The following is a 16790-nucleotide window of genomic DNA, read 5'->3' on the forward strand; positions in this document are numbered from 1 at the left end:
AAACAACCTTTAGAAGCTGATCAAAGAAATCATTTAGCAGTACTTGGTCAAAGCATTATCCCCTTAAAAGTAGCTCTTTGAGCTTCCCCAAATGATCACAGCAGATGACAGGTAATGCCTGTTTTCTTCAATAAACTAAGCGATCCATTTCTCCATCGCTCACAGACTTTAGTATCCTTATGCAATGAAGTATGAAGCTTCCAGTTTCCCTTGTTCTTCATACAATGATTTAAATCAATTGCTCTTATAGTGGGAGCAGGGTCAGAAATTAAGATGTTGTGTATTTCTGCACCTAAACAAGGAACGAGAGACTGGGCAGAAACCAGAGACTGGGTATAAGAAAATAATCAATCCTGAAGTACGATAAGTGAACTGAGGAGAAGCAGGTGTAGTCTCTCACCTCTGGGTGGTTATGCCTCCATATATCAGCCAATCCTATGTCTTTTTAATAAATAAGAGGGCTTGTTTTCAGTTTTCTGATAGACTCTGTTAACAGTAACTGAGTTTTCAAGCACCGTATCCAATACGCAGTTCCAATCACCACCCAAAAAATTGCTGACATATTGGTACTGTATGACAAAAAGGTAGCATCTCCACTACTCTTAGTGGTACAAACCTCCCCTCAGAGTCGACCCATCTGTTAATGAATGTGAAAGCAATCTGTTTGTGAATTAATATAGCTGTACCTCTGCTTCAAGAATTGCGTGACGAGTGGGATACAGACCATACCCACCGCTTTTTTAGCCTATAATCATCTTCAGCTTTTAAATGCATTTCTTGTAACAAAGCAATCCGACTGTCCAGAGATGGTAACGGTCTGAGCATTTTCATCCCTTCGGTGGGCTCATTCAATGCTCTCCCATTGCATGACATGACAGTCATTGTCATTAGTTATCCCCATTGTACATTGAATGAAGTTGCCAAACTGCTGGGGACAAAGAGGGACAAGACATAGCAAAGACAAGACGTAACCAAGAAACCCCCAGAGCAATATCTCACTGCTTGGTCACATCCAGGTCCCTGATGGCTTCAACTAACACGACCACATTCACCGCTCCACACGCTAAATAGTTACAACAGATTGTTATTGCACCATCGACCATGTGTTAATATTACTAATTTCACTAAGGTACGAAAATCCACTAACCAAAGCAGTAAGGCAAGCGGTAATAATGTCATGTCATGTCATGTCATATACTTCCCTGAATGCCTGTGCTGAAATGTCTAGAGGTAAAAACAATGTTACTATATAGCCAACCTCTTGAGCACCTCAGCCTTCAGGAAACAACAATCTATCTAGTAACTTAAAAGATTTAAAGTGGCCTTCGGTATATGTATAACTGACTAACGACCCCTAATTAAAGACTCCTTGTACAATTAAAGTAAAGAAACCCTGGATTTGGCTTCTTCTCAGGTAATTAGCCCAAGAGTCCTCCTCTTCAGTAACAGGGGTTGTGAAGGCTTAGCAGCTGCCTGCTAAGCAGCCTCACAAAATGGAGGGGATGCTGCCTCTCAGCATCGCACAAAATGGAGGGGAAGCTGTCCCCTCAGCAGCCTCACAAAATGGAGGGGATGCTGCCTCTCAGCATCACACAAAATGGAGGGGACGCTGCCTCTCAGCATCGCACAAAATGGAGGGGAAGCTTCCCCCTCAGCAGCCTCACAAAATGGAGTGAGATACAAAATGTATCTCACTACCACAATACGGCACAACTAATTAAAGAAATAATAAATAAATAGACACAGAAACATCTTCTTCAAGAAATCGTCACTCTCTCCCTTCATGTTAGATCAGGACAAGATTGTCATTCCATGTGTCTGAAGGACAAATGAAGCGTTTCTCCTTTCCCTCCAACTTTACGGGAAAAGTTGTGCAGTATTTCAGATCATATTTGACACCTGATATATGAAGCACTTCCCTTAATTCTTTGCTGCTCAGCTGTTTCAAGAAAGCTGGAAATAGTGAGATTTTATGAAGGGGAGGAGGGAGGCACCAGGAAACTATAGGTGAGTTCGTGTCAACACTATCCTTGGGAAAACTCTAGAAAAAGTCATTAAGGATCACATTTATGGGAGCCCAGCAGGGGACATGATGCTGAAAGGAAATCATCATGGATTAATTGCAGGCAGATCCTGCCTGAATAACCTGGTTTCTTTTTATGACCAGGTCGCAATATGCTTAGACGCAGGAGTCGAGGTAGATGTCCTCTACCTAGGCTTTAAGAAGGCCTCTGACACCGTATCTCATTCTGTTCTCGTAAATAAACTGAGCGGCTGTGATGGAGATGACTACACGGTCAGGCGGGTGGCAAATTGGCTGAGGGGTCGCACCCAGAGAGTGGTGGTGGACGGGTCGATATCGACCTGGAAAGATGTGGTCGGTGGAGTCCCGCAAGGCTTGGTCCCTGGACCGGTGCTATTCCATGTCTTCATCATTGACTTGGACGAGGGCGTGGAGAGCACCCTGTCCAAGTTCACAGATGATACCAAATAACAGGGCAAAGTTAACACACCAGAGGGCAGGGAACGGATCCAGGCAGATCTGGACAGGCTGGAAAAACGAGCAGAAAGAAATAGGATGCAGTTCAACAAAGACAGGTACAGAGTGCTGCACCTGGGCAAAGAGATCCACCAACCCACGTACAGGCTGGGGGATGACCTTCTCTGCAGCACAGTGCCGGAAAGGGAGTTGACTCCAAGACGGACATGAGTCGTCAATGTGACGAAGTGATCAACAAGGCTAACCACACTTCATTATGCATTAGGAGGTGCATGACGAACAGGTCCAGGGAGGCGATGCTTCCCCTCTGTGCCGCACTGGTCAGACTACAGTTGGAGTACTGCGTCCAGTTTTGGGCGCCGCACTTCAGAAGGGATGTGGACAACCTCGAGAGGGTTCAGAGGAGGCTGCTCGTATGGTCAGAGGCCTGCAGGCAAGGCCCTACGAGGAGAGACTGAGGGACCTAGATCTCTTCAGTCTTCGCAAGAGAAGGCTGAGAGGTGATCCTGTGGCTGCCTATACGTTCATCAGGGGAGGGCAGCAGGGAAGAGGACACGCTCTATTTACGAGGGCACGCCCTGGAGTAACTAGGAACAATGGCCACAAATTGACGGGGAGTAGATGTAGGTTTCAACTCGGGGTTTCAAAATAACAGGATTGTTAAACAGACAACACACTACACAGCCCCATGAAGTTATTGGTTCACACTCTCTCTCTCTCTCTCTCTCTCAAAATGGCAGCAGGAGAAAGAGACTCAGTGGAAGGGCTGGAGTCCAGGTGGGGAAGAGAAGCAGAGTGCAAGTCCCTGGTGGAAGAGGGGGCAGGGGGGATAGCTGCCTCTCCAGGCTGGGAAGGGGTCCTTGTCTAGTAGGTGTTGTCCAGAGCAGGGTTGCTACTAAAATGAAATGCTGAAGCTTATCCTATGTCTTAGCTCACTTATACATATCTATAGGGAATAGAGGGGGGGGAAATGTCAGAAACGGTTAGGGAAGGGGAGGGAATGCATTTTAGAAGAAAAAAAGAAAATCTGGGGGGTTTGCTACATATTAAAATAAACAGACACGTAAAAATTTTGTTCAAGGAATTGTGATTGTCTCTCTTCGTGTTAGATCAGGACAGGATTTTTCCAGCTCCTTCCACGTGTCCGAGGGAGAAAAGAAACATTTCTCCTTTCCCTCCAACTTCACGGAAAAAGTTGTGGAGTATTTCATATCATATTTGACACCTGATATATGAAGCACTTCCCTTAATTCTTTCCGGCTCAGCTCTCTATCCCTTAGAAGTAATTCACTTGGGGGTCAACTGATGTGCTCGCAGGACCGCGGGCCACCGGGGAGCGTGCAGCGTGGGCGAAGGAGGAAATGGGCGTGGACCTGGGGGCGGGGGAGCCTGGGGGGAGGGGGAGGGGCCTGGCGGAACTCATCCCCGGGCGTTGCCGCGGCAGCGTTCGTATCATCGCGCCGGCGCCGGGGAACGGCAGTCAGTTGCAGTCGGCGGCCGGAGCGGTGCTGACGGCTGTTCTCCATCTGGAGAGGAGCGGGTAAGTGAGGGATGGGGAAAGCTGCCCCCTCTTCTGCCACAACATGAGGTGAGCAAGGCTTGCAGACAGGACTCAGCAACCCCTTCCTCAGGCAGCATCAGCCCTGTTCAGACCATCCCATACACACCATTAGCCGAGCCCTGTACCAGCCTGCTCTCAACCCTGCCACAACACACACCTAACACCCGAACCTTGACACAGGTGAAAGAGGGGAAGCACGGCAGTCAGTGTCCTGCCTCTACGAAATGTTGTCAACGTACGCTCAAGAGGTCTGACGTAGAGGGCCATGCCCCCCCTGGTTAAATAGGGCAGCCAAACATGAGCGCCACGCTAGGATCACACCTCAGATTACCAGGTTGTGGCTCCAAAGGATGCAGTTTCGTCTAGGAAATGTTTGTCTTCCTTCCTCCTTCTGCCTGTCACATCCTCAAACTCACCCACGAAACTATTAGCTAACAGCGTAGACAGCTCCTAACATTGCAACCCACAGAGGTGTCGCTCAATCCCCACCCTTCTTCACTGATCGCACTGAAGGATTCACTTCCTTCGTTGCCCCACAGTCAACAGATGCAACTATTTCAGACAAATCCATGAGAATGAAAGACACCTTTTGTTGTTAGTGATTTTCTTGGTGACCATCGCCGAGTCCCAGGAGAGCCTGTTCCAGAGGAGGATTTCTTTCCTGTCACCTTTCCCCTGCACAAGCAGCTGAGGATCAGGTAATGAGACAATGCACCCTGAGGCGCAGGTGCTTGTGAAGCTGGCATTGAAGCTGGTCTTTTCTGACTTCAGGTTGGGGATTACTAATGTTTTCTCCCAAGCGCGTGAGCAGTGCAGAGGAGCCCAAGTCACTCTGGAGGCCAAGCCCTGAATAGCACATGATAGGAATTGCTTGTGCTAATTTAACCTTGTCTGTGTATTTTATTTTTGATTCAGACCATCTCTGCCTGCCCTGGTGACTCCAGGCTGCCAAATCCTTCCTGCTCCAGGTCCCCCTATCCAGCCAGGACGGATGGCATCTGGCACCCCACCAGTGTAGAGGCAACAACAGTTGTTGGTTAAGGAGATATCGTGTTAGATATACTTAGGGTGCAAAACATGAGTACAGGCCTTGTCTGGAAAAAAGGAACTGGGTAAGAAAAGGTAGAGGGAGCGCGCCTTCTGAGAAGAGAGGCCAAGAGCAGCCATGAGGGGCAATGGACCTGTACAACTTTATCCAGTTTTGCCACTGAGGGCTGTAAGGGGAAATCAGGGAGGGGCAGTTATGCCTGGGAGACAGCAAGGGAAGGGGGAAGGGGGAGGGATGCAGGAGAAAGGGAAGTGTTTCATGTGTTTGTAGGGGAAGGGGCAGTGCACGACGGCATATTCCAACAAGTCTCCTAATACATGGCAGAGTCCCCTTCCAGGTACAAGACACATCCACCTAGCTGCATCTACTGAGGCGCCCAGCAGCTGCAGAGACTCCTGGGAGGCAGGACCCGTTGAGGCCAAGGACCACAGAATAAGGCGAGGAACCCAGCCAGAGGGACTGCGAGACTCTACCTAGCAGTCCGCCAGCCCTCCAGGGCAAGTGAGTGGTCTGCAGCCTGTCCCAGCCACCTTCCCATTTCTGGCCAGGGAGGAGCAGCTGTAGGCGGGAAACCATATCCCCAGAAGTGATGACATCTCCTCTGGGGCTCTCCAGCACCATCATCAGTGTGTTTGCAAACATCCCCAAGGAGTGGAGGTCCCAACACCTCCCTTGCCAGGGGCCATTCCCCCGGCCACGTGTCCCGGGGGGCCCAAATCTGTGGAGTTTCTGAGTGCTCACAGCACCCAGAAAAGGTGCCCTACTTCCCAGGATGTATCCTGAGTCCCAACGTTCAGTCCCCCTGACTTGAATGAGGAGAGCAGGCAAGGGCAGGAGGAGGGAGTTGTTAGTCCAAACTAACTGAAGGTCTCTGGTCCTGAGCCAACAGCTTGCAAACCTCTGACAGCCAAAAGCTGGCACCCAGTATTTAGGGGAAAGCATGGGATGTGGGGGAGTCACCCAGCTCGGGGAAGGGGCAGACAGACAAGTAGGGAGAGACAGCTTTGAACCCACACTCCTAACTGTTTCTGTGTCAGGATGGAGAGGCTGAGGCAGATCCTCAGAAAGAGGATGGCAAGGATGGCCCCGGGACAGGAGAAGGACAGGAAGAAGCCTGAGGAGGAGGAGCAGGGCGGCCACCACCAGGCAGAGGCTGCATCAAGGAAGGGCAGGTGGTGGCACTGTCTCGTGGGCTGGAGAAGAAGGGCACCTCCAGCAGCCACGGAAGAGCAGGGAGAGGAGCCAGTCAGGCCCCGATGGAGGTGGCCCAGGATACAGCTGGGCAGGCAGGGCCCAGCACTGCCAGAGAGCCAGGCACAGCCCCCGCGCAGCTCCAGCCCCAAACACAGCAGCCAGGACCCCAGCGCTGAAGCCCAGCCGAAGGCCACTCCTCACGTGGCTTGGGAGGAGAAGCCAGGCTCCCCAGGGCAGGAGCTGCACAGGCCCTGGTTCAAGCTGGGCTCCAGCTCCTCCAGGGAGGACAGCGACAGCTCCCAGGAGGCTGTGGGCCTCCAGCAACATGCTGCCACCGCCAGAGGTGAGGTGACACCCAGACGTCCTGTGCAAACAGGGCAGTGACCCCTGAGTGCGGTGAGTCGCTCTGTGATGGGGCCGGGGGATCCCAGGCAGAGCAACAGCCTGAGTGACAGGAGGCCTCGCACCCCCAGTGTGGGCCACAGACATGGTCCTGGGTGGGAAGCGGGAAGAGGGAGCCTTGTACGTGAGGGTCCCCAAATCTCCCAGAGGGGCAGGCACCTCCCTGGGGTGCTGGGACAGGCGGGGCCTGAGGCAGTGCATGGAGAGGGGCCATATAGCACTTGGGCAGCCACGGGGCCATTTCCTGGGCTGCAGGAACGTGGACACACCTCTCCTCTGCATTGCCCCTCTGTTTCCCCTCAGCAGCAGCAGGCATCACAGTCTCTCCCTCTCCCTGCAGATACAGTCCTGCCCTTCTACAAGGCAGAGGAAGAGCAGAGGGAGGACTTCACCTACCTGGAGGAAGCCGCCCTGTCAGTCATCCTACGGCACCTCCAGAGCACGGACCAGGTAGGAACATCCCAGAGCTGGACCAGCACCAGCACCAGCCCGTCCACTCTCCCACCATGTGGCCCTCTGGGGAGGAGGAACCGAGTGAGCCACAGCCTTTGATGGGCACGTGCAGCCCACGTGGGCTGGGACCCTCGTCGGGGGTGCTTTTGTCCCAAACAACCTGGGGATCCCTCCCCACAGAGACCCCATCCCTGTGCCAGACCCCATTTGCCCAGGAGGAGATGTGGATTGAGAACGGGGGATACCACCAGATCTGAGCCCCACGCTCCCCTTGGGAGGGCAGGCAGGTTCCTGGCTATGAGCCGGCCTTTTCCCATTGTAACTTATGGTGTATGCAGACTGTGAATGAGGGGCTCACTTTCCTCCGTGCCGTCCCCACGCTGTGCCTGGCTACAATGAAGAGGGGCGAGGACACCCTAGAGCCGCCCTGCTGCAAAGCGGCACTTGTGGAGAGGATTGTGGTGAGTTCAAAAGAGCACTGGCTGCTTCGGGTCAGAAGTTAAGCAGCCAGGAGAGGATGTGTGAATGGGGACTGGAGTGAAGAGGAGAGGGCAGGTGTTGCTAGGTGTGTGGATAGGGGGTAGAGAAGCGGGACATTGTGGGGTGAATGAGTACAGGGTGGTAGGGGAATGAGAGGGCTGGAGGACAAATGTGGGAGCGGGTGGGGAAACCGGGTGACCAACAGGGTGTTCATGAGCATGTCGGAGGGAAGAGGAGAGCCGTGTTCAGTGAGGGCGGAGGAGAGAACTGGTAGGGGGGGCCCAGGTTGGCGGTGGCATCCAGGTGCCCCAGGAGCACTGTGAGGTCTCCTTCTCACGCTCCCCCATGCGTCTCTCAGGTGCTGATTGACAAGCTGTCCGACTGTGAAGAAGAGCCCAGCACCATCCTTCCTTACAGCATGGCTGTTGTTTGCATCCTCAGGTACTTGTTCACTTGCCCAGCTGCACTAACTGCAGCACTGCTCAGCTCCAGAGATTTCCCCTGGTTTGCCGACGAGATGGGAATATGTCCTTTCCCCAGGTTAGGTACTGAGTTTCCCTGTAAAGATGACACAAGGGCCTTCAGCAAAGGGCCGACAGTGTGGATACTGTTGGAGGGTCAAGGATCAGTGGGACGGGCAACAGAGGGGTCAGTGGGCCAACCCTGACCCTTGGGTGCTGGCACACTTCAGCCTTCCTTGAGGTTTCAATTCATATTGTCGCCTCTGGGTGCCTATTTCCCTGTCGAGACCTGCCCACATCAGAGCCAATGCCAGCCCCACAGAGCTCCATCCAGACAGGCTCCTCTTTCCTGACAGCAAACTGAAGCCAGCCCTGGAGCCAGCCCTGGAATCGCGCCTCCTCTACACCGCCCTCCACAAGACCTTCCTGATGGCCACAGGGCACAACAGCCAGCACATCCAGGTACCTCTTTCTCTCACCGCACAGTCCCACCAGCCATCCCCTGGCAGACATGGCACAGGACTTTCCAGCACTGACCCTCTTGGCTCTCTGTCTTCTTCCAGGGCATGCAGCGGATCAGCGTGGAGTACCTGGAGGCCACGCTGAGGTGTCTGCTGGCAACTGCCCCCAGCCTGGCCAGGCTGCAGTTCATCGGGCAGGTGAGCACCATGGGGAGAGGCTGGGTTTAGGACGGGGGCAGCTTCAATGACCTGTGCACTGCAGGAGCCGGTCCTCAGAGAAGAATCCCTGGCTCCTTCCTTGAGACAGGAGTCTGGTGCGAGTTCACCATGCCGATCCCTCAGGGATTACCCACAGAGTGGAGGATGCCCCTTTGGATTTGGCTTTGGAGCCTGGCACGGATACAGGATTTTGTCTCCTTCTTGTCATGCTGTCTATGTTCAGGGAGGAGAGGAGCAGCCCTGAGACAGAGTCTGGTCCCAACTTTAAGAGACAAAAACCATCCCTGAGATGCAGAGGGAGGGGTCGGGGCTGGGAAAGGGCGTTTGGGGGCAGGGCCGTGCTGGATGCAACAATCCCTTCTTACAGAGTTTGGCCCCCTGAGGCTGATGTTTTACCCTGGGCTTAAAGGGTCAGCACTCAGGCAGGGGTGGGGGTGGGGATCATTGGTACAACAGGAGCACGTGTCCACTGCCATGAACTTCTTCCACCCACAGCACTTGACCTTGTGGCTCCAGTTGGAAGATAAGAGGGACAGAGCCACAGCCATCAAGATCACCACCAGCCTGCTCTGCTTTGCAGTCTCCCTCCTCCCACAGTTTGAGGTAAATGAGCCTTGTGTCAGGTCCTGACTTTAGGCAGAGGCAGGGCTGGTGAAAAAGCCTGTGGGATAGCAGTGGCAGCGGTAAGTGCGGATTAGGAGAGAGGATCCCTGCATGGCAGAGTGAGGGCTGGGAACTGGCTGTGCTTGATTCAAGGGCTTGTGCTCCTGGCTAAGAGCCCCTGTCTCAGGAGAGGGCAGCAGCTGCCATAGAGTGCTCCAGGCAGATTCATGCCTGTCTCAGGAGCCCTGCTGCTCCTCCTGGAGCAACAAATGCAGGGAGTCCTCAGGGGGACCCGCTCCTAGACCCTTGGCTCCCTGCTGTATGGCAGGCAGAGAGATTTATTTCTCAGGCTTCAGGAGATGCACACGGCCCAGAGAGCCTGAGGTGATTGCTGGTCAGACATAGATGGACTCCGCTGTCCTCTGCCTTTCCTTAGGACTCGCCCAAGGTGCCCCTGGTGGGTGACCTGGTGGCCCTGCTGGGTCTGTGCATCAGCGACCCAGTGGAGGAGATCAGCCGCCAGGCCAAGGAGGGCCTCTCCCACCTCTACAAGATCTTGATGCATCAGAAGGGTATGGAAACCTTGAGTCCAGCTGTGGGAATCACCTAAGAAAATCAGCCTGTCCAGGATCTGCAAGCTGGGAAGTTGACATAGGGGGAGAGTTCACGGAGACATGAGGGCAAAGTGGCCTCAGGGAGGGCAGGAGCAGTAGCCTTGAACTCAGGGGAGGGACTGTAGGGTGTTACGTAACCCTTGGGCTACAGCCTGGCTTCAGTGGGATCGGGAGGTTCCCCTCTTAGACATCATCTGTACCATGGCACCAATCCCAGGGTCTGCAGTTCAGAGCGCTCACATGTTTTCAGTTCTGAAGCCAGAACAGCAGCTCTGACCAGCCTCTCTCTGTCCTAGGGCAAGACATCCAAGAGGCACAGGAGCTGTGGCCCATCAGCCAGCACCAGCACCACCTACACCGAATCCTCCTCTACATCGATCTGGCCACAATGGGAGAGGTAAGGATGCTCTGCCCATTCTGTACACCAGCTCAGGGGATGGGGCTGTGTTCCCCTGGAATACCTGCCTCCTGCCTTCAGGAGGAAGGCTCTACCTTCAGCCCACAGCACCCTCTGTCAGGCTTAGAGCGAGGAGCAAGGGTGCATGGTTGTATGTCCGAGTCCTAGCCACGTCCATGGTTTGTATGTCTTGCATGGTGTCATGCTGACGTGGCCCAAGGACAATCCCCTGGGAGGGAAGTTACTGCAGGACCCCACTGTCCCTCCCTGACTGACACTGGAGGTCCTGAGCTGGGCAGCTCTGACCTGGGGCTGGCAAGCAGCCAGCACACACCCACCATTGCTCCAGCAGATCCTTGCAGGAAGTCCCATTCTGTGCAGAAGCGCAGACAAGCTGTGCTCTTCTCTCCACAGTTAAAAAGCAGAACCACCCTCCCCTTGGGTTTCAGTAGGCAGCACTGTGAGCTTCCATCCCAGGCTACTTGACAGCCCCATGTGAAAGGCAGGGAGAAGGCCAGGGCAGGAGAGGGGAACAAGACCTGAGTCCTCCTCTCCTTATCTGGACTTTGCATCCGCTGAGAGATTTGAAAGGCCGTCGAGCAGAGTGACCTGCCATGGCTCCAGCCAGGCTCTCATCCTCCCCACAGCCCATCAAAAGGGCAACGCATTCCAGTTCCTTGACGGGGAGCCTGGCTCTGGGATGCAACAATGCCTTGTGTCCTGTGGGTTTCAGGCCTTCAGGAAGATCCTCTCCGAAGACCAGAGGAGAGCATTTGCACAGAGGGCACTGCTGGGGATCCACCATGTCATGCTGCACGTGAGCCAGGCCGGGGTGGTTCTGCTCTATGCCATCCTGGGGCAATCTGGTCACCTGACGGAGGCAGAGGTGAGCAGCATGGTTGGATTCAGGAAATGAGTGGCAGGACACACTCTCTCACTTCTAGCCAAGGAGAGGGTGATTTCTGGGTAGGGAAGCTAAAGACGGTGTGTGTTTGGTGGGGGACAACGCGTCTGGTAGACATGTCTTTGGGCTGGTTTGGGATTGTGCTGGCTCCAATGTCATTACCTGACTGTCCCTGGTGGCCCTGGAGTCCCTGACTGGTTTCTGTACCCTTGCAGGAGAAGGAAATTCCCGTCAGGGTACTGAGGAAGCTCCTAATCCTGAAATGCTTCCAACAGCTGCCCAAAGAGCTGCAGAGGCACAGTCATCTGGAGAGTGCCTCGAGGATCCCCATCTCTCCGCAGCAGCGCCATCCATCCTGATGCAAGCAAAGGCTGGGTGTGAGGCCATGGATGCCAACTGCGAGGCATGGGACACGGTGTAGGGGAGGTCGGAGCCGTGTATATAAGCCCTAGGTATCAGCGTGTGGCAGGGCACTGCTAGTGCCTGCCACTTTAAGGGCTGGGTCAGGCATCCAGCAAGTGCCTGATGGCAGCAGTCATTTTGACAACTTTGTATATAAAGGCTGCAGTCTGCTGCTGCCAGCCGAGGCAGAAACATTGCCTCGCTGAGCTGCAGCAGGAACAACCAGGAGGTAAGGGAAAGAGCTTATGGGGATGGCTAGGAGGCTCTTGGTCCTGGGCACGACCGAAAACTGCACCCTGCCGGGAATGGGTGGCCTGGTGGGGCTCCTAGTGGCGTGGGAGCCCCCAGGAAATGCCAGGCCAGTTACCACCCCGGTGAAAGGCGGGTCGGGGCGCCTTAATAACCCCAGCTCCCACAACCAGGTGGGTAACCCCATAGTAGGCCTGAGACGGCGGACCCCTGTGAGAGAGCGGACTAGATGCTCACAATCCTGACTTGAGGCACCCTCAACTGGTCAGTGCTGGGGCCAGGACCAGAAGGGTCAAAAGGGCCAGGGGCCCACTGTGAGGGACGCCCAGAGCCAAGGGCCTGGGGTTTCTAACTGGCCTTGGAGGGGAGGCCAGGGCCTGTGTGGCCAAAGGTCCCGGGGTGTGGGGCACACCTGAGAGGGGGAAGAGTGCAGGGAGGTAGACAGCCCAGAATGAGGGCGGAGTAGGCCGCCTGATTGGAAGGAGCCAGTTGGGGTCCAGACTGGAGGATTATGGGGCCCAGGATGGGGCCAAAGATGCTAAGAACTGGGATGCCAGCTGTGAGACATGAGCTGCAGCATAGGGGAGGATTTGGAGCTGCAGATAACATCCCCAGGCATTCGGGCAAGAAATGGACAGCCTACCTCTTAATTAAGACCATCCTTTTGTATTGCCACGGTGTGGCAGGAAAGAGAGGCGGGCGCTTAGCCCGGAAAAACTTGGGCAGGAAGGGCCTCCTTTTACACAGTGCAAGTAAATGGGCAGCTTCCTGCCATGTTCTCATCTTTCACCTGTATCATCAAGGTTGTGGCAGGTGAGGGAGGCGGGCGGTTAGCCCTGAGACAAGTGGGTGGGTCAACGATTTGACCGGCCCCAGGATGCCCACTTGTTACTAGTGGACAGGAGGATTAAGGTTCAACCAGACTGACCAGCAGCACTGGTGTTGCGGGGGACTCCTGCTTGGGACACCCCTCTGAATTTGGTTGGTGTTTGTGAGAGACGCACTGAAATTAGATTAAGGGTTCAAAAACATAAAAGGGACTGCTTTAGGACTAAGAGGAACATGAGAATAAAGAGATTAAAGAATGATAATGACAAGGCAGGTAAACAATGGGAAGCACACGCAATAATACCGATGCAGTACTTTACTAAATATCACAATCAGCTGGAAGGCCCAAATGAAATAACAGGAAAATGGAAAATGGCATCAAGGAAGCAGACAGTTAAGAACAGGGCAGATAATTATGGCATCCAGAGGATGAAACGAGTCTGTCAATCCAAGGTGGTTCAAATAGTTTGGAAGGTCACCTGGGACTGGGTTGTTCAGCACTATTGCCTCTCACCCTCCATGTGGAGCAGAGATTACACTCACCAGTCTCTTCGAATCAGATGCAGCCAGGCACAGCTCTCCCACAACTCCAATCATAGCACCTTTGCCAGTGTAGTGAGAGAACAGCTGCTGATGAGTCAGGCAGTTGTGTGAACTACCCGAGGCCAAAGTACCCTTTATAGAACCTACCTGTACGGCATGTATCAAGAATGGAATCACCTTACTACGTCTTAGAGCTCATCATGTTGTGAGAAACTGGTTATCAACTTTCAATATTGAGATTGGGCGGTAGGCTCCACATATTAAACCTTTCTTTCACTTCTTGAGTAGACAAATAGATAAAGCTGTTCTTGCTTCTCTAGACAGAATTCCATTTTCAACTATTTCACTGTACATAGTTTATAATAATTGTTGCCAGACTTTTCCGGAAAGTTTTCTAAAATTCAGATGGAAAACTGCCAGAGCTTTCCCCTCTCTAAGAAATGCAGCACCTCCGTAACTTTCTGTAACGTGATCTCCTTCTCTAGTTCAATTGCTTGACATATTCAAATCTACGTCATATAGCTTCTAATCTAATACTGTATTATCATTGGAGGTAATTATTGCAGAGATCTGCTATTTGATGCCTCTGCCTAAAGTCTTCTAGCCAATAACTTACCTGCCTTGTCACGCCACTCATAGTCATGTTCACTCTCTTGACCTGACATGCAATCCCATGTCAAAATGTTTATGTATCATCACAAGAGACTTATTCTGTCTGTCTGGAGCACTCTGATTAGTTGTCTTGGCAGCCAATCGCAATGCTGAAACTGAAACAACCAAAAGTGCAGACAGAATAAGACCATTTCAGACAGATATGTAGACAACTTAGAGGTAGAACGAAGCACTGGGGCGCTCTGCTGTGGAGTGGGTAGGGTCCGATGAGGGCACGGGGGTGAGGGGGCAGGGTTGAGAGGTGGGGAAATAAAGCAGTGAGGGGCCCGTTCCCTTTTTTCCCCTCCAGAACCTGCCTGCCTCTCCTGCAGCCAGAGGGAGAGCTGCCAGTGGGATCTGAGCTGCTGGGGGCCTCCAGTGCTTCCCTGCATGGTGATGGTGCCCCACAGGACTGCCGGGCCGGGTGTCAGCGGGTGGGTGCTGCCCATGCAGTGCCGCCACCACAGCGGGAAGCACTGGAGTTCCCTGCAGCTCAGGGGCTGCATGAACCACTGGCAGCTCACTCCTCAGCCACGGGAGATGCAGGCAGGGACCGGGAGGAAAAAAAATGAAGATCAGGCCCCTCACTGTTTTTGTGGGGTTTTTTACTTGGCAGAGCCTGCCTGCATGAGTTGCCACTGGGTCTTACAGCCCCTGAGCTGTAGGAGGGCCTTGTACTTCCCGCAGCGGTGGCAGACCCCCACTGGGCCGGCTGGGCAGGGTGCTAGCTGCTCGGGTGCAGCCCCAGCTCTCAGGCAGTATCTGCCAGAACCAACGGTGCATGCGGCGCTGGAAGCCTGGGTGTTTTCAGGGAAACTCAGGCTTGGTGGGCTTCCAGCACCCCGTGCACCGTCCCTGCCACCTTCCCAGCACCTGGAACCACCCGGGAATGGGCTGGCTGCCCCGGGATGGTAGTGGGATGGCAGCTGGGTGTGATGGCAGCCAGAGAAGGTGTCAGGGATGGGGTACGGGGCAGTGAATACCCACCAAGCCCAAGCTTCCTCCAGCACCCTCAGGCTGCCAGCACCCCCAGGCTGCCAGCACCCCATGTACCATCCCCATCGCCTCCTCCAGATAGGGCCCTTGTACATGTGAGGAATAGCGCTGTAATATGTTACGAAGAAAACTAATACACATGGGATGTGTTTTACTTTGCTATGTAAAAACTCATTTAAATCTTAACATGCCACCGAACCTGTACATCATTACACATTTAAATGGTTAAAAATGGGCAACGAAGCCACTTAAATGGGCTATTTCCTCACATATCCAAGAGCTGTTAGTCACGTATACAAGGGCCCTCTTATTCTATGACTGTAACCAAGTCACAAGGTCAAACTTTTGACAAAATATGTGCTTGTATTCCTAAGCCTGTGTTTACACATGGACAGCTTTATGTAGCCATTTGAAGGGTGAGAATTTTTGATTCTGTTAAAGTATTCGGTCAATCACTATCCTAAAATCCTGTATTTAAAGTAATAATTTTGCAATAAAAATGTAATCACAAATGTTTTGTTGTTTTCATCTAGTTTTGAATTATTATTATTTTAATTTACATCCTTGGGGATCTTACTGCAATATTTAAACAGAAGTAAAACTCTAGATTCCTTTCATGTCATCACAGAAATACACCAAAGAAACCACACCAAAGCAAGTAACACATGCGCTGCGGGGGCCCAGGTGCTTCCCTCGGCAGCAGCGATTCCCCTGCAGCCACCCGGCTGGGAGCTAGGCGCACTGGTGCAGCCCCAGCTCACAAGCAGCACCCACTGGATCCAAGGGTGCACGGGGCGCCGGAAGCCTAGCCATGCTCAGGGAAGCTCGGCTTTGGTGGTATTCCAGTGCCCCATGCACCGTCCCCGCCAGTAATAGATGGCAGTAGACTATCGATTCTTGGCAGTCAGTCACAATGGTTAATGACAGGCAGAATAAGCAGGGCATTATAATAGAAAATTTTAAAATGATGGAATAAGAAGATTTCAGGAAAGAAAATTTAAGAAGTCTGGAAGACTTCGAAGTCCATCTAGTGAACGTGAATATGACAGAATGCGAAACAGGCAAGCAAGAGAAAAAGGAATTGGCTGAAGAAAGAAAACAACCTTTCGAAGCTGACTGAAGAAATCATTTAGCAGTACTTGGTCAAAGGATTACTAAAAATCCTGTATTTAAAGAAATACTTTTGCAATAAAAATTTAAGTGTGAATGTTTTGCGGTTTTCAGCTAGTTGGAGTTCTATTGTGCTTTTCTGAGGGATCTAAATATATTTTCATTTTGTGGAACTAGTTTATGTGCTCTTTCATGATGTGAAATATCTTGCTCTGCTGCAAATAACATTTGAGACCTGTCTTTTGCCCTTTCATTAGCACACTTTATCTATTTCCCCCTAAAAAGTAGCTTTTCAAGGTTCCCTAACCAGTCACAGCAGATGACATGTAATGCCTGTTGTCTTCAGTAAACTATGCGATCGATTTCTCCATTGCTCACAGAATTTAGTATCTTTAAGCAATGAAGTATGAAGCTTCCAGCTTCCCTTGTTCTTAATACAATGATTTAAATCCATTGCTATTATAATGGGAGCTGGGTCAGAAATTAAGATGTGTTGTGTTTCTGCACCTAAACAAGCAGGAACCAGAGACTGGGTATGAGAAAAATAATCAATCCTGAAGTACGATAAGTGAACTGGTGAGAAACAGGTCTAGCCTCTCACCTCTGGGTTGGTGAAGCCTCCAGATATCTACCAATCCTAGGTCTTTTTAATAAATAAGAGGGCTTGTTTTCAGTTTTCTGATAGACTCTGTTAACAGTAACTGAGTTTTCAAG

The 16790-nt window shown here is 52.3% G+C and overlaps 1 protein-coding gene across 1 annotated transcript; it reads left to right on the forward strand.

Moving 5' to 3' along the window:
• The first annotated feature begins 5322 nt into the window (after positions 1-5322).
• Positions 5323-15478, forward strand: LOC132246445 (maestro heat-like repeat family member 5). The gene is made up of 12 exons (XM_059719572.1): positions 5323-5610; positions 6147-6646; positions 7046-7155; positions 7497-7619; positions 7997-8079; positions 8456-8561; positions 8663-8758; positions 9275-9382; positions 9819-9954; positions 10293-10393; positions 11127-11279; positions 11513-15478. Exons 2-12 carry the CDS (start codon positions 6148-6150, stop codon positions 11654-11656), a joined length of 1659 nt encoding a protein of 552 aa, XP_059575555.1. The 5' UTR covers positions 5323-5610; position 6147; the 3' UTR covers positions 11657-15478.
• Positions 15479-16790: the final 1312 nt, after the last annotated feature.

Source organism: Alligator mississippiensis, chromosome 16 (genome assembly GCF_030867095.1).
Source record: "Alligator mississippiensis isolate rAllMis1 chromosome 16, rAllMis1, whole genome shotgun sequence".
Taxonomy (NCBI): Eukaryota; Metazoa; Chordata; order Crocodylia; family Alligatoridae; genus Alligator; species Alligator mississippiensis.